A 27,667-nucleotide genomic window follows, 5' to 3' on the forward strand; every position below is an offset into this window, starting at 1 on the left:
TTAAATGCTAAAATGATGTGTGATTTTTTGTATTAAAATATTTACTGGTTAAATATGCAAATGTATGAAATTGCCTTTACAAATAATAAGTAGGATAGTATTTATCGAGATATAACCATCCACCTTATTATTATTATTATTATATTATATTATTATAGTTATGAGATATTCATGCGATAAGGACCTTATTCTGACGAATATTATCTACCCATGCTGGTTTTCGAGTTCCTCTCCTGAAACAGCCAATGAAAACAATTAATATAGGCACCGGTCGTGACTGACCAATAGGAATAAGCTACAATGATTTGCCATTAAAATGATTGGCTGAATTCATTTGAGCCATGTTCACCGTACGTCAGTACGCTACACCAGCGCTGCACGATGGGTGGAATTAAAGAGCTAGTGTTTCTTATTCTATCTTTTTTGTATTTGACATTTGTGAATGGTACTGATGATATTTTGGTAGGCTGTGGGGGTTTTGTGAAGTCAGACGTGGAAATTAATTACTCTGTCATTGAGGTAAGAAAGACTTGAGTTTTAGGGTTAAGAATGGTTAGCTGGCTAGCTAGCGCATGCAGTTCCGGAACTGACCTGATTATCTGATCTATATATCATCTGCTTTCCTAAGAAGTAATGCCTTTAGGTTGTAGATCGCATAATCTGTTGATCCGTCTGTCGTGAATGTAGCAGGTTGCATGACAGCTACCAACCTGTCAAGCAATGTCAGCATTTGTTCAAGCATGTTTAATATTATTATCACAGATCTGTCTCGGTTAATTAGATTTGCCTTACTCAAGTTAATCACTGAAACTCTCTGAATTAACTGCATACAGGTAGTCAAGCAATCTATGTTGTTCTCAGTATTAGCAAGTGTTTAAATTTTTTTTTAAGATGAAGTATGATAGTGTATATTAAAATTTTGACGAAAATTGACTGAGATATGTAAATGCAATGGCATTGTAAAAAGTATAATGAATTTAAAATGAGTTTATGGCCAACCTTGACTATGTATGTGTTCTTTACAGATAAAGTTGTACACTAAGCAGGGCTCTCTGAAATATCAGACTGACTGTGCACCAATCAATGGTTACTTCATGGTCCCCCTCTATGACAAGGTACTGTAACTCTTTAGAATGTCTTGTATTCTGAATCTTTTTCTTGAACATTCAGATTGCCTCCCCTTTAGTAGGGCTACACAATATCGAGGAACATATGATTCCACTATTTCTTTCTAGATTCTAAGCCATAAAAAACTGACATCTCCAACATGCATGTTTCCTGTTCATTCTATTTAAAGAACTAAGTAAAAATAAATTAAGTCAAATTAAAAAGTATCATCTAGCATTAATGGAAATACAATAGTAAATAATATGCTTATTTTACATTATATACTTGTGCAAAATGACATCTACAACATCAATATAAGCAAATGATGTGGAGAGTGGAGCTTGAATTTATTTGACTATTCATTTCTTCTTTCTGCTTTATCTATTTGCATAAATCTTTCTTCATATTACTTATTTATAATTGTTTCACATTAATTTTAAAAAGTAGGCTTTATGGTTGCAACTAAAACACTTTTGATGATCAGATTCAGTACATGTGTAGATTATTTCTATGTTAAACCAATTAATCAGATTTTATTTTCCGTACTTCACTGACAAAACGTTTTTCATATCTATCTATGTGTTCTTCTCTAAACAATGCAGAAATTAAAGGCTTTAAAAACAAACATAAATGTATGAATGCATTCTATACATTTTCTGCAGAAATTTGTAGGCCAAATGTTTGGAAGCTAATTTGGCAGCAAGACTATTTTAAATAACTAAAAGATGAATAATATTAAAGAAAAACTTAGAGGTAGATCCCTCATAGTAAATGATATTTAGTTAACTTATAATTTTTCATATAGCCTATATTTAATGAAATATTTATTATAGTATTATAAAGATACTTTATTATAATTTTTTTATATTATTTATTAAATAATAAAGATACTTTATTTATTATTCATTATTCAAATAAGGAAAATGTAAGTGCACTGGAGGAAAACACCTTGCTACCTTGAAGATAGATGACAGCATCAGGCCAGTTCCCTTGATAGTCCAGCTATCATATGTTAGGGTTAGTTGCATGTTCTTTACTTGACACGTGCATCACTGCTGCCGCTCAATGCACATACCAGAAAACGGGTGCATTTCTAGATGTTTCTCTGCTCTTTTCATCTCCATAACTTTCCGGATTGATGCAGTAAAATCAAATTGCAATGCACATGCAACCCTTATGAGTTAATTTGTAATGCATCATGAAATTCAATATATTGTGCAGCCCTAATCTGCAGAATGGTAAAGTTTCCCAGTGGAGTTTAAACTAATCACGTATTGTCATAGGACTCACAAATTGCTGCAAGCTTCTCTGATGGTGTAAATTGGGGCAAAATTCATTTTTGACAGGCCCGTCTATTTTTAACTGGAACAGGAGTTGAGCAGGCTGAGGGACCGCCTGCCAGGCTCTTACAATGCAGTATTTCATCCTTATATCTGCAGCTTCACCTTAATTCACACCATCAGAGAAGCAGTTTCCTGTAGAGCTGCACAATTACTCATTAAAAGATCACGATCTCCATTCAAACACCCACGAGGTCTTATTCCTAAATGACAACGATTCGCCTGTGTCTAATAAACCTTTGACAAAATCACACTGGAACATTCAAATCTGTGTTGGCGCTGCCACTGAGCCAGAGAGAGCAGTTGTCATAGGTATACAGCTTCATATCTTTTCAACATCACAGTATCGTTATAAATATTCATATTATCTCAGAAAAACTGGGATAAAAGTGTATGGTTGGTATATAAACAAACACTGACGTCTTGTCTCCCGAAGCGATCAAAAGGGAGTAAATCACCTTTTGAAAGTAACATGGTGCTTGTAACAAGTGTGACAAGTCCCCCAGGGGTGAAAATCAAGTTTTTAAATGTTGTTTATATGTCTATGTGGTGTTTTTAATGTGCTTTAAGACAAACCATGTGTAGATTCATAAGTCAGCAGCACCATTGCAGAGTATTTTCTCCTTAAAACTGCAGTGAACCTGTAAGGCCTGCCCAATCGGTCCAACGACAGTTCCCGATAAGCGGGTGAAGGTTTACTGCATGTTACTGTCTTTTCCGCGTGGAAAAGTAATTTGATTCCAATTAAGCTTTTATCTGACTCCATTTTACCACAACCTCAAATTTAAGTTGGAATGCCAGTTTGTTATTGGTCATTTATATAATAGTTTAGCAATACTTTTGATTGTTCTATTTAACTCTTTACTCTTATTAATCGTTCATTCGGGTGCCGAAGTCGCACAGGGTCCTCGCACCGGCCGTTAATATATTATGTGGGCCCATGATCACAAACTCGCCAGCTTCGAGTCACAAAAAAAGAGGTAATTGGCTAATACCGACGGTCACATTCACGCTTACACAATCAAATATATTTTTTGTATAGCCCCCTCGGTTGTATGCACTTAAATTAAAGTAACGTTTTCTTTAGACAGAGGTCATAAACACTACTACAGATATAAGCCGACCAATATACTTCTCTGATAGTAGCTTTGGTTTGGTCATGCCATGGTTTCCCACGTACACTTGACTAAAGTAACATTACATTAAACAGAGGTAAAACTCACCCTATTTAGGTTGGTCGATCAGCAGTTTGCTGTCCTAAACGGAAATTCCCTTTTAGCCTTTACAACCAAGTACACTTGAATTAGTGCCAAATATTAGCCCGAACTCTAAAATCGCAGTTGGTGTGCCCTAATCTCAGAGAGCAGAGAGTTCCAAAGTTTTGGAGCAAAAGAAGCGAAAGCCCTATCAACCATAGCTCTCAAACGAGTTAGCAGAACAGTTAAAAGACCAGCTTCGGAGGAGCGGAGATCAAGCGTTGAGGTGTAGGGGAATAAGAGCTCTGACAAATATTGTGGAGCCAAACCATGCAAAGCCTTCAAGGTAAGCATGAGAATTTTAAAATCAACACGAAACCTGAGAGGGGGCCAGTGTAAGGACTCCAAGATAGGAGTTATAAGATCCTTTGTCTTGGTCCTAGTAAGGATTCTAGCAGCAGAATTTTGTACAAACTGATCAAAACATTAACAAAACAGAATTAAATCATTAATCACAATTATCTGTGTGACAATTAATCTGCAGCACAAAGTTCATGATCGTAGCTTATGTGTATGTTTGCACTAATCGGGACCACCATCTTTTACAGGGTGATTTTGTTCTAAAGATAGAACCACCGTCAGGATGGAGCTTTGGTAAGAAATCAATATGATTTCATGCGATAACATAGTGAATAATTCAATCTTCAATAATTCAAGTTCATGTATACTCTTAAATCTGCTCTTTATCAATCCATGGTGTAACTTGTGCTTACCATTCACCTGTGATGTATTGTGTTATGCATTATCTGTACGCAGAACCAACAACTGTGGACCTACATGTGGATGGAATTACTGACATCTGCACTAAAGAACAAGACATCAACTTCGTTTTTACAGGATTTTCAGTCCTGGGAACTGTAAGTTGAAATTCTGTACGTCTGACTTTGTAATTCAGTTTTTGGTAAGGTAAAAAAAAAAATCAGCTAATTTTCTTCAATCATTAAGGTCTTGAGTAAAGGGCATTTGTTGGGGCCTGCTGGCGTTGAAGTAAGTTTGAGAAAAGCAGGAGAAGATGATGTTCTTCAGAGTGTCCTCACCCAAGCTGGAGGCCAGTGAGTATATATATATATTTTTTCTCTTCATAAACAGGTAAGGCACGGTCTGACTAGACACTGATCCTGAAAAAGTTCTTCTGACACAGAAGAACTGGCTTAATATTGTCCCGCTCTGCACCGCTTTGTCTAAAAAGAAAATTCAACATATAATTGAGCCAAGACAACACCTCATAATCCCTAGATCATTTAACATCATGCGAATTTGCAAGTTAAAGTTTGAATGCAGCGAAATATGAAACTTTGATTCTTCTTTTTTAATACTTTTGATTTACACTATTGCATGTACAGATTTAATTCAGATTTCACTCCACTGGTCTATAGATTGTGATAAATTATTGTTTAAAAATATTATGAGTAATTGTTTGAAGTATGCAATGAATTCTTGAAATGATTAAAAATAATATATCCATGACATATAAAATAATGATTAAATTTAACAATAAAAACACCAGGTAAAATGACCCCCCATGGCAAACAATATGCCATGGGGGGTCATTTTACCCCAAGGTTCTCTCTTTAACTTTTCAATTCAAAATAATTTTCAGATTTTTACTGCACAAATACTCCATTAACAAATAGACAAAAACATGTTACCTTATCTATCTTGCTTGTTTTACAGGTATTCTTTTCTCAAGGTGCTTCCAGGAAATTATGACATCACCGCCTCTCATGTCTCATGGACCCTGGAGCAGGTATAAAGTACAAACTAGCTTGTTGACAAAATAGTTCTCAATGACAAATAGGTCAAAACCCAAAGAAAGCTGCCACTACATTTCATACTACTATGTTTGTTCATACATTACATTTATGTCAAAGCATCTCATTTAAATATAAATATATAATAGAATAAATATATTCTCAACTGATTTTGAGAAGCAGTATGTATTGATAAGCTCTGAAATATAAACTGGGGCCAAACTGTGAAGAGCTTTAAAACATACATCATGAATTCTATTCACTGCTTGACAGGCAACCAAAGAGAGGCCAAGACTGGAGGAATATGGTCTCTCTTTCTTGTATTTATTAGCAACCTGGCTGCTGCATTTTGAACAAGCTGTAGGCGTAACGATAAAAATCGACAAATACCTATTGTTTATATGTATACAATATATGTATTATATAAAGCATTACAATAATCGAGGCATCGATCACTTTTTTTTTAAGATCAGTAAGAGAAAGAACTGGTTTTAATTTACCGATTGTTGTATTATTATTTTTTTAGACTTGTAAAATTTAAGATCAGAGTCAAATATGTCTCCCAATTTTTTTTACTTGACTCTTAACATTCCATGACAGAGGCCCAAGATAGTCCTTCCATGCATTTTTACACGATCACTAGGGCCAAAAGTTATGATTTTCTTATCATTTAACTGGAGAAAATTCAGATTTGATCCAGCTTTTTATATTGTTCTAAGAAATCTTGTTGGTTTACTCTCCCCTCCCAACAGAGCTCAACCACTGTGGTTGTGTCGAATGAAAATGCCCCCGCCGCAGCTCCTCTTGTGGTAAAGGGCTATGATGTCTCTGGAGAGGTGCAGAGTGATAGTGAACCCATGAAGGGAGTCAGTTTCCTCCTTTACTCTGCCAGTGTAACACAGGAGGTAAATGGTTTTATTAGATTCAAAAGCCAACTGTATATGTCATTCTATAATATGATAATGTTGTCACAAATATGCACAGAATCATCATCTATTATCTGGTAAACTTTTTCTAATCAAATCTGTTATTTATCCAGGATATTAATGGCTGCAGTGTGGCTCCTGTGGATGGGGCTTTAATCGGCGACCCCTCCCTTGTGTATTTGTGCAGCTCCCAGTCTCGTGAGGATGGCACTTTCTCCTTTCCCTGTCTTCCCAGTGGTGAATACACTGTGGTAAGAAGCTGTTTTTACTTTTATTGTCACTAATTTCCATAGGAAATGTGAATTGTGAACTACTGGCACACACTGCACACTGAAGCATAATATATAAACACCTGTCTTTTTTTTTATAAAATAATGTGACATTTATTTCCATCGCATGCTGCCTTTTTTATAAGTTAAATCATTTGTAAATGATAAAGCACAAATGTCAGAGCTTGTCTCTTCTTGAATTGCAGGTCCCATATTACAGAGGAGAGAGAATTACTTTTGATGTTGCTCCTTCTCGGATGGATTTCAAAGTACAACACAACAGTTTAATGTTGCAGGTGAGTTTCTCAATTCTCTGACTTGTTATGGTTTAGAGGCTGTTATTCAGTTTTTTTATTTGCTTTGGTACTATTTTCAAAACCATTTTCTTGTCACAGAATCATTGTTTCAAAACACAATAAATATCATTGTAATATGTAATGAGAACATTTGGTTTAATCGATGTGATCTGTGATTCAGTACTTTTTACAATCATTTAATTCAGTAGCAAATAATGCAAGATATGCAGTATGTTTGAAATAAGCCTTGTTGCTATAATGTTGCTGTCAATACAGTACTAAATGACGGAGTCTATAGTGTAGTACTAGTTAACCCTTTCCAGATGAGTTGCAGTAATTTGTTTGTCTCTACCATGGTAAGCCCTCTGTTTATATTATAATGATGTGGCACACTGTAATATTAAATGCTTGAGCTTGATGCATCTCCTTCTGATGCATTTTTGATCAATCTGAAATGTTTATATAGATGAAACACCTATTTTCTGTATTGTACATAACATAATTGAAAACATGCTGAAATGTTTGTTTTTTTTAAAGTGCATTTTTGGTCATCTGTTATAGGGTTAGGATTAGTACTAAGACTTTGGGAAATGTACCACTTGCTTGTGAAAATTGAACCAAAGCAATTAAAAGAACTGTAGTAATGCTTACGTACTGTCTTCAAATGGACATTAAATGATTAATGAGCAAAACATTTTTAATTTATTAACTCCTCTATGAAACAATTGCTCAGCAGCCTAACCAGTTTTCTAACATGTTTTTCCTATTTTGTCTCTCAGCCAATATTCCGGGTCATGGGATTCTCTGTGATGGGCAGAGTTCTGAATAGCCCCAATGGAGAGGGTGTTGCAGAGGCTGTAGTTACGCTTAACAACCAAATTAGAGGTAACTGTGATGCTACGCTTAAGTAAAATTAACATAGTTAGCCATGGGTATACTCCTAAGAACCCAACAATTCATGCTTAATTAACAAATGTATGCTAAATTAACACATTGCATTTATATTTTACCTCCTCCCTGGTCTCTTTCACAGTGGAAACTAATGAAGATGGCTCATTCCGATTGGAGAATATGACCACAGGCACTTATACCATCAACACGCACAAGGAGCTGATGTTCTTTGAGCCAGTCACTGTGAAGATTGCTCCCAGCACCCCTCAGCTGCCAGACATCATCACTGCAGGGTGAGTATGCATATAAGAACTGTCCTTAAAGTTGAAGTATGTAATTTCTGTGCACCTAGCGGAATTACAAAAATAAAACATATTTTCAAATAGCGCTGGGCGGTATGATGATACATATTGCTACCACTGTATAAAATGTCTATTGTTAGAGATTTTGCTTAATCTTGTATGTCGCTGTATGTAAATGTATATTGACATCAGAATGGGGCAATTCCGGCATTATGGACGTGACATTGCAGTCATAACTTGAAATATAAATTCTCAGAAAATGCATTTAATACCAATATATTGAAACGTCTGTTTATATATCCATAATCCCTTAATAAAAGAGTCCAGACATTCGAAAAATATCAGTCTAGACACGCCGTTTATATTTTAGACGAGGGAAATATAAATGCGTAACGGACGTGACAAAAAAAGTTTTCGGTGGCAGCATATTTTTTATGAATTCTGTGAATTACACTGCGCAAACCAAAAGTAATACTACTCACTGAATAAAGAAGGGTTGACTCTTCACAGAACATAAAATTGTCATTTTATTTTATATTTTGTGATCGCGTTTATGAGGAAAAAACAATGTTACGGGTGTGACAGTTCTCCATTATGGACGTGACCACTCTGAAAGCGGCACTAAACTGCACAGAGACCTCAAGCAGTCATTTAAACCACCAAATATTGAAATCTGCCATATCAGTATGGTAAGATTGCATAATAATCAACTTTATTATACTAAATCGCTCTATTTCAAATGGTTATGGATTATTTCTCAAATTGAAAACCGTGTCACCTTGTTATTCAAGACTCAATATAGAGACCATGGTTTTCCTACCAACAGAACTGCTTGCTAAAATACATGAACTAATATTAATGTTTATCATATATGAGTTCAAATCGCAGGTTTCCTCCACAGTCAGGTGAACTGATTGACACTTGTCTGTAGGTGTGACTCGCAATCATGTCAGTTTTGTGTCTAAGTGGTTTTCAACCAGTTTGTGCAGTTCAAAGCACAGTTGTGAGTCAAAATGGTCACATTTTATATTGTGTCAAAATTATTGCAATTTTATTATTATTATTATTATTATTATTATTATTTTGTCAGCTTGATCACAGAATTATAATGAATATTCATGTTTTAACCAAGAGGTGAAAACACGACATCCCTTATGAAAAATGGTCTCAACTTTCAAATTCAGTTTAATAGATGTCGCTCTTTAATACGATGTGACAGATTTCTGTAGCACCTGAGTGTAAGTGGCAGATCAAGCACACATGGAGCGATCTTCTCTTCCTTTTTGCCAGTTACAGGACGAAATACGAACATCAAAAGGTATAAGATAGCCTACAGTACAACTTACAGAAGAGCATTGTGTCTCATAGGACAGTTAACAGTTGGGTGTAAACCGGATGTGTATAAGTATAATGGATTTGATTTTGTGCGTTTGGTCTTAAAGTGACAGCAGCCTAATATACCTGCCTGCTGCTCTGTGTCATTAATGTGAATCAAACTAAAGAGAAAATAACTTGCTGCTTGCTGCTCTTGACTGAATAACTTTTTTAGCTTTAGTAAGAATACATTTAAATTGAATTCATACAGTGAAGACTATGCGATATTTCATTTTTACTTTTGATTATTACATTTCTGTATACTACATGTTAAATAAACCTATTGTACCTGATCAATTTCATTTGTTTAATTAATATTTAATGTATATGTCCTATTGTTTGCAATTTGCTTCTTTTTTATTTTTAATAACAGAAATTAGAGAAAATAACACAAAATAATTATATTATTATGTATAGTGTGATCGTGAAATAAGAATTTGGTCATATTGCCCAGCTCTATTTCCCCCAATTCAAACATCAAAAACACAGATCTTACAGGTGCTTGTAAAGTAGGGCTGCACGATTTTATGTGTAGCTTGTCAGTGCAGCATGGCTCTGTGATCAGTAGTAAATGCTGCTCCATATGAAAGCCAGAGGGCGCTCTCGCGCAAACACTGCTTGCCCTGCAGAAGTAGATAACGCACATTATTCCAGGAAATCCCTTTGGGCATCATACTATCCTGTAGCTGAATAAACAGAAGATTGAAGCGCTTTGATTGATTTATTAGACAAAACAGAAGAGGTTCATAAATGCTTCTCGTGTTTGGAAAGATGTTTGACGTGTGTTGAAATGCATGTTATAAGCGACTCAAACCGCAGTGCTTTCAGATGGATCACAGAGCCGTATGTCACTGACAAGCTGTGCATAAAAAATAATCGCAGCCTTTGCAATTTCATAATCGCAATAAGACTGTTTAAGCGCGATGTCGTACAGCCCTATTAAGAAGGCATGTTTCAACAAGTTAAAGTAGGCAACTTCTTAATAAAAGTTCCAACATGAAACGAAACATTATAAAAATGGTACATTTGTCTTTCTGAACGGGTGCATAACTATACTGTATGGTTCATCCATTGTAGCATGTACCATCGCAGTGCCCCATTCGCTTTGATGTGGTCATGACCTGTTTAATCGAGAGAGACTAAATGTTTTTTCCCATGTAACACATCAGCCATGGTCCCACACCGGCTAAACACCCTCTGGCTCCGCCTACTACAGTAGCCACGCCCCAAACTCTCGCTATACTGTAGGTTAAGCTGGAAAGAGACTGACAGATCTGAGTGGACTGCCCTCAATCTTTTGATGGTGCCTGGGAGGCTCAATGTTTACGCTTTTGGGGTAGAAGATAAACCCATGAATGGCATACTAACAGTAGTCAATGAACAATAAACCTGGATAAGAGAATGTATTTAACATAAAATATCTTAGATACTTCACCTTTGAAAAGAAGTTCTAGCCAGAAAACTGTGGTCAGAGGAAGAACAGGGACCTTAGGTCTCTGCCCTCTAGTTTGAGGCTTCCGCTTGATAGCAAGCAAAAAATCTGCCCCACTTTGTCATTTTCAGGTTCAGCGTGTGTGGTCAAATCTTAGTCACCCGTCTTCCTGAGACTGTTAAACAGCTTGGGCACTACAAAGTTACTCTCTCGGCCCAGGATCAGGGCTTTTTCCGCACAGTTGAAAGTGATAGTCATGGAGCATTCTGCTTTCAAGTCAAACCAGGGGACTACAGCTTACAGGTAATGATCATTTCTATTGTAACGCCACTTGACTTTTAAAGTTATTGTAGTTGCACGTTAATTAAATGATGTTATGTGCTGTACTGCAGGTGACCCTCCCTGAAAGTGACGTAAAAGCTGGGCTCGCTCTTCAGCCATATTCTCTCGATATTTCACTGGTGGACCATCCTATCACCGATCTTCTCTTCACTCAGTTCATAGCATCCGTCTCTGGCTCTGTGTCCTGTCTTGGTGAGAGATTTTTTTCATACCTGCTATCAAATTCGATATGTGTGTTTCTGTTTTTGTCTCAGTGATTGAATTGTGCCATCAGTGGCATGTGGAGATCTGACAGTCACCCTTCAGCCTGTGAGCAGACAGGGAGAGAGGCAGAACCTCCAGTTGTCTGGCAGCAGTGAAACTCTCAGCTTTACTTTCAATAATGTGCTACCCGGCAAGTACAAAGGTAAGCACTGTTTTGCCCTGTTTTGATTTTAATGAGCAATAGAGGCTATTAAAATGATTATTAAATATGTATGCAAATAGTTTTAGCCGAGTAAACGTGTTCGGTCACCGTTTGTTGGGCTGTGGAATGTCTGAGAAGCGACATACTGCAATCTGGTGGTTTACCTTGTGTTGGTCGAAGTCTGTTGGTGCAGTGTGAATTGGTCTTATAGGGTTAGTTCACCCAAAAATGAAAATTCTGTAATTAATTACTCACCCTCATGTCATTCTCCTACGCTGTTGACGTAGTGTAAACAGTGTAGCGCTTCTGGGTTCTACGTCAGAACGTCGGCTGACTATTGGCCAGCATCACACACGACCAGCGTCGACCAATAGTGAGCCTACGTTCTGACGTAGAACCCAGAAGTGCTGCACTGTTTACATTACGTCAACAGCGTATGAGAATGACATGGAAGAGAAGAGATTGTTGAATAAAGTTGTTATTTTAGGGGTTTTTTGCACACAAAAAGTATTCTTATCGCTTCATAACTTTAAGGTTGAACTACTGTAGTCACATGGACTATTTTAATGCTGTCTTTGGCAATGTATATATATCACTACACAATTAATTAAAAATTGTAAGAAACTGAAGAAATGTAAACAGAAATTACTGTTGTAATATTATTGTGTAGTAAAATGTAATTTTAAATTGTATTTTTTTTATTAGTGTGGCTCAGTCTGTAGCACTGTTGCCACACAGCAAGAAGTCCCCCACTGTGTGTGTGTGCACGCGCGTGTGCGCACTGGGAGTGCACAAGTCAAAAAGGGCATTCGGCGTAAAAGCTCTGTTAAATAGATGTGCTGATCATTTTGCTGTGGCGACTCCTAACAGGGAGCAGCTGAAAGAGAGTAAAATTAATACGATTATTACATTTTACAGTAATATCTGGTCTAGTTATAGTACTTTACAACAAAATATATGCTAATTTTAAAAATAATAATAGTAGTGATAATTAGCGATGTGCAGAGAAGCCAATATCTGTATCTGTTGCAATGGCAAAATTATTTGTATCTTTATTCGGATAAAATCAGATGTGGTTTGGCCTTAAACCAGAAGTTTGTCCAAACTATTTGAAAAGCCCTTTTTAAATTCCCTTTGTAGTTAACATGCATCCCTTTATAGTTAATGCCTTGTATAATTTATAAAAGTATTTTTTCATTACAAAAATTTCTCTAAATATGTTTTAATGAAAACAATAATACTAAATGTTAAATAAAATAAAATCGCTCTTTAGTAGAGAATGTCATTTCACAGTGTCATATACATAATAATAATTATGTATAATTATGTGGGACATGTTCCCACCAGTTTTTTGCCAAATTGCAGTTTTGCCCCCACCACTTTTTAAAAGCCATTGGAAAAAAATTGTTTGCGGAATCCATGTACAACACACATCTAACACACCGCTTTTCCATTTTCCATAATATGCATATGCTTGTATGTTTATAATTATGTTGAAGTGTTATTATATTGCAATATATTATAGATTAATCATATTATGATTTTTGGAAATCATGCAGCCTTTCAGCAGCATAGACATTCAGTTTAAGAAAAAGATTAAAGGACAAGTTCGGTATTTTACACTTAAAGCCCTGTTTACAGATCGTATCTGATGAAATAGAACTGTTAAGATTAAAATTTGGACACATGCTGTTGTCCCGAAAATTTTAGGTTTATTTCGCTCCCCTCCCCCCACCCCCACAATGGTTGTCTATATGCACTGGAAGATTCCGTCCTAAAAACACATTAAACTTTCGTTTACAAAGACGTGAAACTCACCGAGTGGTCAGGGGTGTTCACTGATATGTGCACTCAAAAATCGCTGAAAAAGATGCATTCCAACAGGTTTTATCGTAGTTTTTGTCCAGCTCCATTGACTTAATAGGACGTGCTGTGAGACCGCAGCACCTTTACGGTATTACTCCGCCGCTTCTTCTTCTGCTTCTTCTGTGTATTCAATGAAATGCCCGTGGTTTGCTTGCAATTGGCAAAGGTGCATTATCGCCACCAACTGGGCTGGAGTGTCTATTATTCAAGCTCTCAACGGAAGAATCACGGGTGTGACGCGTTTGGCAAAATAGGTCCACAAAAGCGAAATAAACCTAAAATTCTCGGGACAGGAGCATGTGTCCAAATTTTTATCTTAACCGTTCTATTTCATCAGATACGATCTGTAAACAGGGCTTTAAGTGTAAAATACAGAACTTGTCCTTTAACAACCTCTGTTTATCACAGTGTCTATCACCCAAGAAGAGTGGTGCTGGAAGCATAAGTCAGTGGAGATCGATGTACTTGACTCATATGTAGAAGGAGTGGAGTTCAGACAAACTGGATACTTGCTGCGCTGCTCACTGTCCCACGCAATTACTCTGGTGAGGCCTGAAAAAAATCTATATTTAATGATGACTGAACACATAGTTGCCAGAATACACTGTTACTAGTCTAAAATGGTAATGATGATTATGATGCATTATTTGTCTATAATTTTAGGAATTTTTCCAAGATGGCAGTTCACCAGAGAACGTTGGCATTTACAATCTGTCCAAAGGAGTCAATCGCTTCTGTCTGTCCAAACCAGGTGAGCTCAGTCTTTCCTTCAGGTTTGTTGGTGAACTTTATAGAGGCTAAAGTACTTAACATATTTCTTTTCAATCTAAGGTGTTTATAAAGTGACTCCACGTTCCTGTCACCAGTTTGAACAGGATTACTACACCTACAACACGTATGTGACTGCCAGTGCCAAGCTTTTTATTAAAATCAAAGTAGTTGCCACAGCTTTTTATATCCTTTGATCCAGTTCTTTTGAAGTATGTGCTTGTTGTGTAACATTATTGAAGGAAGTCTAATCCACACTGTTTTTTTTCATCCTGTTCCTTAGGTCTGCTCCAAGCATCTTAACCCTGACTGCTGTCAGACACCACATGACAGGACTAATCACCACTGATAAGATGCTGGATGTCACGGTCACCATCAAGTGAGTGCGGCGGAACATTGTTAATGCATTTCTAAAAGTATAAAGCAAGTCTGTCTGTTGCTTTCTAACAGGTTAAAGGTTAAATCCTGGTATTCTTTTTATTTTATTTTGGCAGATCTTCCATTGAGAGTGAGCCTGCTTTGGTTCTGGGGCCCCTGCGCTCAAACGAGGAAGAGCGAAGAGAGCAGCAGCTTCTGGAAATAGCTGCCCGCAGGAAGGAGAGGGAAGAAAGAGCAGAGGAGAAGAGCCTTCCTGTGGAGGAGAAACCAGATGAACTCCATGAGCCATTCCATTATGAATTCTCCTATTGGGCACGGTAAGATCTTTTGAAGAATGTTTGCACATTTGCACAATGTTTGCATAATTTTCCACTTCTGTCTACCAGTTTAAAGCCCGGGTATGTTTAATTTTCCAAGTTCCGAGCCTTTCAAAGTATGCTCATTTAGCCGTTAGCATGGAAAGACACGTTCGGCACCTCGTGGACTTTGTTTTCAAGCGCTTGTCGTGGAAATTCTCAATACAAATACAAATACCTACTAAATCTGACTTCTTCACCAAGGACAATTAAGAAAACTTCCAGTTGTTAATATAATAGTATTCCCTGAATACTTACAATACAATGCAATACTTCCCTGAAGTATGGTGACGGCTTCACTACTATCTATCACTACTTCAATCACACATGGGCACACAGTTCTTTCGCATCTATGCACTCACCGTCCTTCACAGGTGTACGCTGGACCGACACAGGATCATTAACCCTCTGAGGTCGAGAAACGCGCCCACGCGTTTTGCTGGATTTTTTTCAGTTCAGTTCAAAAGAAATAAATTTTGCTCTGTTGACTTTGATATTACAAGCAAGTTTCATACATCAATCGATTCTGTTAAATGTGTATTATTTTTGTGTATACTCACAATAAAAACAAAGTGTGGTGCTTTTTGCCAAATAAAGAAAAATAAACACGAAGCTAGGTTCTGCCTTCTCTCTGTCCGTGTAGTCCATTCCGAAACGCGTCCGAAAATGAATCATAACTCAGCGAATACTTCTCACACAGGCATGTGAGTTATGTCTTTATGAAGCTTGAAATCTCTTCTTTTAAATGAAGTAATTTATATAAAACACAAATGTTTTCAACTCATGTAATCCGTTTGAAAGCAAGGAGAGGTACCGTTTTTCCTTCTGCCTCATTATCTTTATAATCAGCTGCGGGCGCCCCGCCCCCGGCGCGATTCACATGTAAATAGTTTAGGTGATCTAGTATACGCCCCCCGATCAATGCCATAAAAACACAGTTTCTATCAGACTTACTGATAGTTCATCGCGTTTTGAGTATGGCACGCTTCTCCAGTAAAGACGCCCTTCAGATGATTCTGGACAGCGAGGAAGAATGCACGATACCGGGTTGTTTCCTCAGAGGAAGATTGTAACAGACGACGAACGGCAGCATATTGAAGAGCGAATTCCGCCGAGGACACAATTTCGGAGTAAGTTTTACTTAAAAGTCTTTTGTCTTTTATTTTTCGTGTTCGCATTTATGAGGAAAAAAACAATATTACGTGACAGTTCTCCATTATGGACGCGAGCGCTCTAAGCACTAAAATACTTTCAAACATTCACAGAGACCTCAAAACAGAAAGTACAAATCCTTTCTTTAAAACGAATTTCGTTTTGTATCAATTGTCTCTTAATTTTAATAATTTTTTCATTAACAAATTTCCTGGATTTAAAGTAAATATAGGCTAGCAATCACAACATAAGGTCTGAACTGGAGATCATCATGAACCCGTAGCCTACTCGCCTCACATGTCTAAAAAAAATGTAATATATTTACAGAAAGCTGGTTCTAAACAAAACCATCCAAAACAAAAAAACTATGTAGCCTAATAAATGTGCATTTCTCCGGTGCGTTCACAACGTTACAGTCAGGCGAAATATGAAAGACAACATTTTGTTTAGTAGATTTGGGTACAGTTTTTACTGTAGAATATACTGCCACATCAAATAAGCTTTTGTGTAGCAATTTCTATATATAAAATAGCCTACTATTTTTGTCAAAAATAAAGTCATCAACTAAGATGTTAGCTGTTCCAATGTTGGCTATATTCAAAGTAATGAATACATAGATAAAATGTAGGCCTATAATCTTTTTTTTTACAAAGAAAGAGTACACTTGAAATATTGTTGAAATTGTAATTATTGTTGTTGTAACCTTTTTAACTTTGAAATATGTATGATAAAATGTATACTTTAGTTTTTACAAAGAAAGATTACACTTGAATTGTTGTTGTAATTGTAACCTTTTTAATAAAAAAATATATTTACAAGGTAGATGTAAACAAACTATTAAAAGGTAAATATAAGCCTTTTCTTTAAATAATTTTTATTGTGTTTTATTAGTGACAAATTTGGGGAGAGGATAAATATTCCAAACCTGAAAATACAGTATGAGAATTAACTGCACAATTACTAGACATGTTTTCCTTGGATATTATAGGCCAAATTGCAAGCACAATATGTGGAAAAATAAAAAAGAATTGAGATGCTTCCAACTGTTGCTCTTGCATTCTTGTGGCTCAGTGACTCACCTGAATGAATGGCTAATTAAATATGCAGGCCCCATTGTCTCCTAAGGTGTGAACCACTAAATATGCATGATCTGTGACGCCCACTCCGCATATTGCCTTTCCAAACAGAAAGTGCTTTGCAAAATTCAAATCAATGTATTGTGTTATGTGAATGATAAGGGCAGGGTGATTTTCACATCATTTTGAAGAAAAAACACTAGGCAATGACATCTATTAGACAAAAGTCTTATTGGCACATATTTAGTATGTGTTTTATGGCCTTATTTCAGAAACTTTAGTTTTTAGTTTTTTCAATAACCACGCATAAACATTATTCTCTCAAAAATGCAGACATGTACATTCTTGTTGCTCACATATTATGGTAGCCCTGTTTGTGCTAAATAGTGTGTAATTTTTTTTTGCCATTAATATGTTTATAAGCAACTGAAAAAAGCACAAATGTCAGGGCATGTCAGAACATCTCAAGGACCCCAAAAACACCTTAGACCTCAGAGGGTTAATACTAACCCAAAGTATTACAGCCTCAACCCGAGGGCGGCTCTATAGTCTTCCAACACTATCACTGTCTCTACAGTGGTCTTTTGAGCGTAGAATCTTTAGTACTTCTATTCCTCAGCTGCACAGCATATATCTGACACGACTCCCAAGTTGCTCTTTGCAGGAATAAAGTTTTATTCACGGCCGAGGAGTTCTCTGACCAAAACAAAAAGATACATGTGAATTTAAATCTTACAGTTGAGTAAAAATCAATATCACTCAATTATCTAAGCTAACCATATGACTGTTAGTTCTACTGTGTTAAGTACTTTTTTGGTAAGTCTACATGGTCTTTGACCTGAGCATACTTAGTCTGCATTTTTCTGTAAATTTCCTACTGAAAATACCCTTTTTACCATTTCTGAGGCCATTACATAAAATATTTCTATCACACGCTCAAGTCACTCGAACGTGCTGTTGTACACGCATCGTCCATGCGGACACAAAAATCCAGCTGCACGTGGACAGTGTGCGCAGACGTCCACAGACCTTCCTGATGATGAAAATTACGTCACACGGACAGTGCACAGACCGTCATGGAACGTGGACGGCCAAAGTATACTTTGGGCTTTAGGAAAAAATTGTAAAATCATATGTTCAAAGAAAGTGTATTACCTTGTCTTTTCGTACCAGTCATGAATTTCTTGGTATTTTATATCTTGACTGTGTTGGTTATTTCAGGGCTGGGGAGAAGATCACAGTCACACCTTCATCCAAAGAATTTCTGTTTTACCCTCCTGAAGTAGAGGCTACAATCACTGGAGGTTAGAGTGCAATACAAACTTCTGAACCCTTTTTTAAGCTTTTTATATTATGATAATAACACAACAAATAATAATTTTCACAACAAATACAAAACAAATTGCAGAAAAGTTCTTTTCACACAAAGGACGGAATTAACATTTGTCAAGCTACATCAAAAGCAAATCCACACTTTATACATAAGGTGACACTGATTGACAATCGAATTCATGGGGTTCATATCAGTACAAAAAATGAGGCAACCTACACTTTCAGAAAAAAATTGCAAAATGTACCTTTAGGGGAACAACAGCTTGTCACTGGGGCAGTACCCGTATAGGAACAACTTTATTCATTATTTACCCCAAAACAGTGCATATTAGAACCTTAAAGTGATAGTTCAGCCAAAAATGAAAATTCTGTCTCAAGTTGTTCTAAACCTGTATTAATTTTTTTTTTTTTTTTTTTTTTTTTTTTTATGTTTTGAAGAATATGAGTAAATGATGACGTTTTTTTTAATCCCTTTAAGGGTGCATTTTACTGAGAGTAAAGAGTGAGAAACTACACAAATTCGATTAGCTGGTTCAGGATGTTGTTAGAACTAAACTCTGTAGGAAAATGGCCCTCCTAAAGCAGGTTTGGACACACCCGATGTAGGCCAAGACCAGGTATAGGGGCTTATGAGAACTATAAATTGTTGTTGATGGTTATTAATTGGGGTTTTAGTAAATTCAACTTGAAAAATGACATTTGGATATTACTTGGTGTGTTCAACTCGTATAACTGAAATATTGATAAATCAGTTTTGTAAAAAAGTATTTTCACTCTCTTTCAACCCATGGGTCTATCATAGAATGTAAGAAACTTCTTCCATTTGTGCGTCCCATAGTGAAATGCCTCACTAATGTACCTCAGAAAACCGGGTTACAGTTGTTTTACCCTAGTTTATTATATCTAAACCTGTAATACAATCCTTTGTTGTGACAGAGAACTGTCCAGGTCAAATGGTGGAGATTGCTGGCAGGGCAGGGCTGTTCCTCACGGGGCAGGTGTCGCCTACACTGGAGGGTGTGGAAATCTCTATTAGGGAGAGTGGAGCTACTAACCCTCTCATTACAGTTCTCACGGATGAAACCGGATCCTATAGGTATCTCACTTATTTACAAACATACCGCATTAATTTATTTAATAGCTCTCTTATCTATTTATTTAATAATACATATTAGCGTAAAAGTATGGTTTAGAACAGTGGTTCTCAACTCCAGTCCTCGGGACCCGCTGCTCTGCACATTTTGTATGTCTCTCTTATCTGACACACTCAAATCAGTTCATGGAGTCTCTCCTGACGAGCTGATGATCTGGTTCAGGTGTGTTAAATAAGGGAGACATACAAAATGTGCAGAGCAGCGGGTCCCGAGGACTGGAGTTGAGAACCACTGGTTTAGAAAGTGAATGACTATTGGCATATTTAGAAATTAAATGCAGTTATTGTGGCTGAAATGTAAGTGCACTCTAGTGTTCTAATCAATAAAAATTGAAAACTCCTTTTTTCCCTTTGAAACCAGTGTTGGACCCCTACATAGTGACTCTCTGTATGACATCAGTGCCAGTAAAGAGGGCTTTGTCCTGACTCCAGTGGAGGGAAAGACAGGAGACTTCAAAGCGTTTGCCTTGGCAGGGGTCACTTTTGAGGTCAGTGCCATTTTAACGTCTTCTCATAAGCTTAGTTGATCACATTTCATCTTGTATTTTCATTTCTAGGAAACAAATGGTTAATTTTGTTCAAGATTTATTTCTTGCCCCTCAGATAAAGGCAGAGGATGGTGTTCCTCTCTCAGGAGTTCTGCTGTCTCTCAGTGGAGCCAGCTTCCGCTCAAACTTACTCACTCAGGACACTGGCCTCCTCACCTTCAACAACCTGGTACTGTCTTTTCAGTGATTATGGTCATCTTTTTGATGTGTCTATCACATTGGTGTAGAAGTTTACACAGAAAAAAATTACAGTTTTAAAGGTATAATTTATTTAAACCAAAAATTCTGTCATTTTTTCCCTGGGGCTGTGCGATTAATCATTATTGATTTTTGAATTTGGCTTCCGAACAATTATGAAAACAAGATGATCAAGGTAAAATTATTATTGTGCCACTGCCACGTTCCATCCAGTGCACCTTCCTTTCATTCACAGTGGTGTGCTTTCGTTTTTTCCCTAAAAACCCAAGCTTATCATCTAAATCAGCCAAATACATGAGTGTTGTAAAATGCAGTCTACTGTTGCTAAACTGTGGGATGGATTTTATATTAAACCGTGTTATTAAAAGCGCATTAAGCCGCAAAAGAGACACTGTTCCCCAGGCGGCTTTCTGTGTGCGTGCTCCGAGTCAGAGCCAAACGCGGATAAGCAAATGGGCTTCGGATACACGCCTAAACACTTGTGTAACAGTATATTGGATCCATGCATTAGCTCTTAAAGTGACAGAAGCCTAATATACCTGCTGTAGTCTGTCATTAAAGGGGTCATATGATGCTATTTTCAAAGTTCATTATTTTGTGTACTGGATGTAATAGAATATGTTAACATGCTTTAATGTTCAAAAAATACATAATTTTTCACATACAGTACATTATTGTAGCTCCTCTATGCCCAGTCTTTCTAAAACGTGTCAATTTCTACAAAGCCCCTCCTTCCGAAAAGCGTAGTGTGCTCTGATTGGCCAGCTGACCCAGAGCATTGTGATTGGCCGAACACCTCAAGCGTTGTGTCGGAAATGTAATGGTAATCGCAAGCTTCAGCTTCCAAAGCAATTATGAAGACCGTTAATAATGTCGTCAGTTTTATCATAACATCTGATACTCGTATGTATTTGCAGTACACAGTTAAACTGAACTAGGCGTAATTATGTTGTTCCAAATCTGTATAACTTTCTTCTGTAGAAGAAAAAAAAAATTTTCAGAAAAAACAACACCCTAGCAACTTTTCCAACACAAAAGAAGATTTTTTTTTTTTTATGTTGTAACAGTATTTGTCCATACAGTGAAAGTCAGTGGAGTTGAAAACAACATTGACTTTAAATGTATGTAAAAAAAGAAAAGAGAATATTTTATATATAAAAATATATATTGAGTTCCACAAAAAATATTAAAATGAAATACCTAGATTTTCTTAATCTCTCCTCCCTCCACCTCAGAGTCCTGGCCAGTACTATTTCAAGCCCATGATGAAGGAGTTCCGCTTTGAGCCCTCAGCACAAATGATCACAGTAGAGGAAGGACAGGTCCTCCATATTCCTATAACTGGCTTCAAAACCGCATACAGGTCAGCAGTTACAGTTCAGTGTTACAGTATGCACTGGCAGTAAAAATGCTTAGTACAAAGCAGCACCTATATATATATATATATGCTAATATTTCAATATGTATTTCAAGTACTCTGCAAAAGTCATGTTTTGTGTGTGTAACTGTGCACATTAGTATTTTCACTAGGGGGAAAATTGTTTTAAGCCATTTATTTATATATTTTGCTGTAGTGTGTCAGTAGGAAATATCAGTTTACATTTCCAAACATTCCTTTTGTCATTATTTGTAATAATCCAGTGAGATATTTGTATGCATAATGAGTCTGACAACAGCTGGTATGCTACACACGGAGATATTATCTCACCATCATAAAGTCTATCTGACTTTACAGAAAAAAAAACTGAAAAAACTGAGACTAAATCCAGAAGAACTTCAGTAACGTCTCCAAGACGCTTGAAGAAACCTTCCTGCAAAGATACAATACTCTGAAAAGTTGTAGGCACTTGTGTAAAAATGCTATAAAGTGAGGATGCTTTCAAAAATACTGTCATAAATAGATTTTATTCATCGAATAACTTCTGTTAACTAAATCAAATCAATATTTGGTGTGACCACCCTTTGCGTTTAAAACAGCTTTTGTCCTTGATGCACTTCAGGTTTTCTCTGACGCAAGTCAGGTTTCTTCAAGCGTCTTGGAGACATTGCCGCACTCTATCTCAGTTTTTTCCTGTTTCTAAATGTAATTTTCGAAACATGCTCACTCCATTGTGAAGTAAATTTTCCACTTGTATATTTTGACATGTATCTTAGCTGCTATGGAACAGTGCAGTCAATAGGTGGCGATGCGGAGCAGGGTGTTTCCGTGGAGGCAGTGGGGCAGGGAGAGTGTGGCATGTACAGTGAGGACACGGTTACTGATGAAGAGGGACGCTTTAGACTCAGAGGCTTGCGGGTGAGACTTTACTTGAGTAACTCTTCAGATAAACAATACGACTGACAAATGTTCACAAAAACTATGTTTTAAGATTCTAAACAAAGCTTGCCTTTTCTTTGTTCATTGTCAGCCTGGGTGTAACTACAATATTCAGCTGAGAGAAGAAGGAAATGATCACATAGAGAGAGCATTGCCACCACACAAAACCATTGAGGTGAGCATTGGAATTTATTGACCATATGTTTTGTTTTTTTACACATTTTATCCATGAATACCTCCAAAAGATCGATTATTTCCACAGCAATAATACGGACGTGTTAAATATCACTGTAGTAATATATGTCTGTATTGTACATTGCATTAATCAAAATTGTTCATTAAACTGAAACATTGAGCAATTTAAAATAATTTTAAGTGATTTCCATTATTTTGACAGACAATAAATATTGTATTTACCTGCTTTAGACACATTCCAGTAAACACTCCTATTAGGGATAAGAAGTCAAATGGGGAGACAAACATTTAAAAAAATCCGTGTGAAAACAAACCTGGAAAGAGACATTAGGATTTGGGGAGAAAAACAAGAGATTCTTTGTGCATTCCAGTGAATTATTCATGGGATATATATCATAAATTAAATCTGGAAAGCAGACCATAAATGCGCAGTATATGTTGTCCTTTTTCATACTGTTACAGTGGAATGCAAAAGAAAATAACCAGGAGTAAAAGAATACACAGACTGAAAAGAGCTCTTGCCGTAGATATTCTTCTTATACCACGTCACATCAAAATACCAATCGTTACGTTATTCTCCTGACGTCTGAAGGAGATTTTACAGCTTATTCAGTCAAACTGACGGCTGTTGGCTCGTTAGGAAAAAGGTGGATGTGAAGTTTTCATTCATTTTTTTTTTTTTTTTTTTTACTTTTAGGTGGGCAACACTGATATTGAAGGAATAAACATAATCGCCTTTAGACAGATCAACCAGTTTGATCTGAGTGGCAATGTCATCACTTCCCCTGATCATCTTCCCACTCTCTGGGTAGGTTCAGTAACTCTAAATCTCCTTTTTCACATATTTGATGAAATCTTGAAGTCATTGTTGTTCCTCCCTCTCTAAAGGTGAAGCTCTACAAAAGTGACAATCTTGACATTGACAATCCCTTCCAGACTGTGTCTCTAGGCCAGTCCCTGTTCTTCCACTTCGCCCCCCTACCACGTGATGGAGAGGTAGATCACTACTTATCACCTCTATTCCATTTACAATGAGTCTTTTCATCTAAACTACTCCTATTTTTTTAGAATCTGTTTCACAACATTCATATTGTTCTGCCAGTACTTTCCACCAGCTTAAAAATTGGTGGTCATTTTTCATTTATTAATTTCATTTTATTGTCCTCTTCCAGAGCTATGTGTTGATGCTGCAAACATCACTTTCACAGTCCCAGTATGACATCAAACTCCCACAGGTCTCTTTCACGTCCTCTGGTTACCACAAACATGTAACACTAACCTTTAATCCTAAGGTAAGAACCTTTTCGCACAAAACATACATAATTATTTCCTGTTTGGTGATGAAAACATGCCGAATAATTAGATTTATGTGAATAGATTGTTCATCTACAATTAGTTCATTTGCCGTTTGGTAGAGCTGCAGGATTAATCGATAAAAGATCGCGATCTCGATTCCTAAATGACAACAATTTGCCAGTCTATTAAACCTTTGACAAAATCACACTGCAACATTCAAATCTGCATTGGCGCTGCCGCTGAGCCAGAGAGAGCAGTTGTCATGTATAGTATAGGTACAGCTTCATAGACTTTTCAACCACACAGTTTGTTACAAATTAGTTTTTTTGTTATGCAGTTTGTTACTTCTGTTCAAAATACTCAGATTATCACAGAAGTAATAGGATAAAAGAGAGAGCTGTTGTCATGTTTAGTATAGGTAAACAGCTTTATTGTCTTTTCAATCACACATATTCATTATTTTACATTATGAAATAATCACATTATGAAATAAATGCTTTTCTCCAAAACACATTGGCCACAATTATTGGCTCCCTGTTATTAAATACTTTTTGCAACCTCCTTTTGCCAGGATAACAGCTCTGAGTCTTCTCCTATAATACCTGATTAGTTTGGAGAACACCTGACAAGAGATCAGATCTCTCCAGATCCTTCAGATTCACAAGTGCATGTTGGTGCTGCTGTTCTTCAGTTCAGCGCTCTCATTTTCTATAGGGGACTTTTTTAGGGGACTGGGACGGTCATGGCAGAAGCTTCATTTTGTGCTCAGTAACCCATTTTTGTGTTGATTTTTATGTTTGTTTTGGATCATTGTCCTGATGGAAGATCCAACCACGGCCCATTATAACATTTCTAGCAGAGGTTGTCTGGTTTTGATTTTTTTATCTGTTGGTATTTGCTAGAATCCATGATGTCATGTATCTGAACAAGATGTCCGGGAATTGGCCCACAACATTAAAGATCCAGCAATATATTTAGTAGTAAACATTGGGTAAATGTTTTTTAATCCCTGTTTGCACCAAACACATCTGGTGGGTTTGCTGCCAAAAAGCCCTTTTTTTTTTTGTTTCATCTGACCATAGAAGCCGGTCCCTTTTAAAGTCCCAGTCGTGTCTGACAACTGAATATCCGGAGTTTATTTTTTGAGGAGCAAGGAGGATTTTTCTTGAAACCCTCCCAAACAACATGTGGGGACGTAGGGGTTGTTTGATCATTTTTTTTAGGCTTTCTGTCCCCCAAGACTCAAGTAATCTCTGCAATTCTCCATCTGTGATCCTTTGGAGAGTCTTTGGCCTCTCAAACTATCCTCCTCACCCTGCATTAAGACAATATAGACACACATTCTCTTCCAGGCAGATTCGTAACATCTTTAGTTGATTATAATTATTGCCCTGATGGTCAAAATGGGGATTTTCAATTCTTTAGCTATTTTCTTACAGCCACTTTCTATTTTGCGAAGCTCAACAATCTTTTGATGCACATCAGAACTGTATTCTTTGGTTTTACTCATTGTGATGGATGATTAAGGGAATTTGCCCTTTGTGTTTCCTCATATTTAAACTCCTGTGCTAAAAAAGGTAAATATTAAGAGGAATATACTTCAGAGATATTTAGGGTGCCAATAATTGTGGCCAACGTGTTTTGGAGAAAAACATTTATTTCATAATGTGATTAATTATTTTACTTCAATGAAAGGTTCGATTTTTGCAAAAAAAAATAATGAAAGATCAAAAGGATAAACAATGCAGATTTATTTTTTACAGCCATTTTTTATCATATTTACCAGGGGTACCATTAATTCTGAGCACAACTGTAAATATATTTATATCTGATGTATCATTCAGCCCTAATTTGTTTACACTTTTTCGGCTTTCAACAGAGGAAAATGCCAGATCAAGATGTTTCCCAAGGATCTTTCATCGCCCTTCCTCTGACATTACTGCTGTTACTTGCTGTGTATAATCATGAGCGGGTATGCTATTTTATTTGTATTTATTTTTTCAGAATAGTTGAAAGCTACTTTGAGATTCTTGTCATTTACAATAGCTGCAGTTCTTAGGACATTATGTAAATAATGATATTTTGTCTTTCCAAGGTGATCCCACTTCTTCTGCAGCTGTTCAATCAGATCCAGGGTGTTCTTGGACTCACTCAGACAAGCGGGGATGGAATCCCTATGGATGAAGCCAAGCGACAGTCAAAGAGGCCAAAGACAAGACGTACATGAAACCCCAGTATGAGCTAATATGAAGGCAAAGGCAAAGCCAATCGCTGCATTCAGATCTCACAGGCATCCAGTGTCAGACAACACATGAGACCATGTTGGTCTGATCATAAAATCCTTTCATAAAAACAACCTCATTTGGAGTCACCAAAGTTTTTTGGACATCTTTCATTTTGTTTTGCTGAATCTCAGATGACTTAAGATTCTTTGCCTGTGGTATCCTGGTCACACAGATCCCTATAATTTACAGTCCCTAGCACGTGTGAATGTGGCTCTGAGATTGTGTATGTTTGTGAGATTGCTCAGGGAGGACGGCTGATTTAAAAGACTACAAATGTGTGTGTGTTTTTTGTTTTGTTTTTTTCCCCTCTGAAAGAACCCAAGGAATTGATTTGTTTGATGATTCCGGTAGTGTCCTGAATGACTAGTTTATTAATCCCACACTCCCATAAAAAAATTTAGCGGTTCAGATTTTTTTATATGACCTTACAGCCCGTTCTCATCCCATGGCGTCATATAATGACGCTTTTGACATTTCGTCTACATCGAACGCACATGGCACCCTTTAGTGTCAATATGAGATGCATAGATATGGGCCAGAAGGCGCCTCCTAGCGGTCTAACCCTAACCCTACCCCAGACCTAAACCTACCCATAACCGAACAAAGCTCTGTGCGTGTCATATTGACGCTAAAGGGTGCCATGTGCGTTCGATGTAGACGAAATGTCAAAAGCGTCCGTATATGACGCCCTAGGATGAGAATGCGTTGGACCTTACTAGAATTTGTAGAGATTTGTTTAATAAACATTGATATTGTTTTCACTAAATAATTCATTTTATAAGATTTTTTGGTTTCCTTCATTTGTTTAAATGCAACGACATATCCTAAAGATAAAAACAAATTCAATTCCCTACCATTTGATGGATTTAGTACATATTCATTCCACTTCAATAAACAGTAAATAATGTGATAACGTGTCTGGTTATAGAGAGAACCAAATTAATAAAGTGTTTTGGAATCTACTAAACTATATATTGTGCTTATTGTGGGTGTGGGTGTGGGGGTGGGGGTGGGGGAGGGAATGTAAATGTAAAAAACTTGATCAAGTGTTATAT

The 27,667-nt window shown here is 36.8% G+C and overlaps 1 protein-coding gene across 1 annotated transcript; it reads left to right on the forward strand.

Annotated features, from left to right (window-relative positions):
- Window positions 1-344: 344 nt before the first annotated feature.
- nomo (nodal modulator) lies at window positions 345-27,579 on the forward strand. Its single transcript, XM_082136711.1, has 31 exons — window positions 345-519; window positions 1,026-1,115; window positions 4,252-4,297; window positions 4,460-4,560; window positions 4,649-4,755; window positions 5,378-5,450; window positions 6,207-6,359; window positions 6,494-6,631; window positions 6,856-6,945; window positions 7,725-7,830; window positions 7,979-8,129; window positions 11,076-11,247; window positions 11,337-11,478; window positions 11,561-11,692; window positions 13,967-14,103; window positions 14,222-14,309; window positions 14,390-14,453; window positions 14,610-14,705; window positions 14,821-15,021; window positions 18,510-18,592; window positions 19,557-19,716; window positions 20,135-20,261; window positions 20,377-20,490; window positions 21,755-21,882; window positions 22,674-22,815; window positions 22,928-23,011; window positions 23,729-23,839; window positions 23,920-24,027; window positions 24,204-24,323; window positions 26,207-26,299; window positions 26,423-27,579. Exons 1-31 carry the CDS (start codon window positions 382-384, stop codon window positions 26,552-26,554), a joined length of 3,627 nt encoding a protein of 1,208 aa, XP_081992837.1. The 5' UTR covers window positions 345-381; the 3' UTR covers window positions 26,555-27,579.
- Window positions 27,580-27,667: the final 88 nt, after the last annotated feature.

The sequence above is a fragment of the Leuciscus leuciscus genome, assembly GCF_965113295.1.
Source record: "Leuciscus leuciscus genome assembly, chromosome: 14".
Lineage (NCBI taxonomy): Eukaryota > Metazoa > Chordata > Actinopteri > Cypriniformes > Leuciscidae > Leuciscus > Leuciscus leuciscus.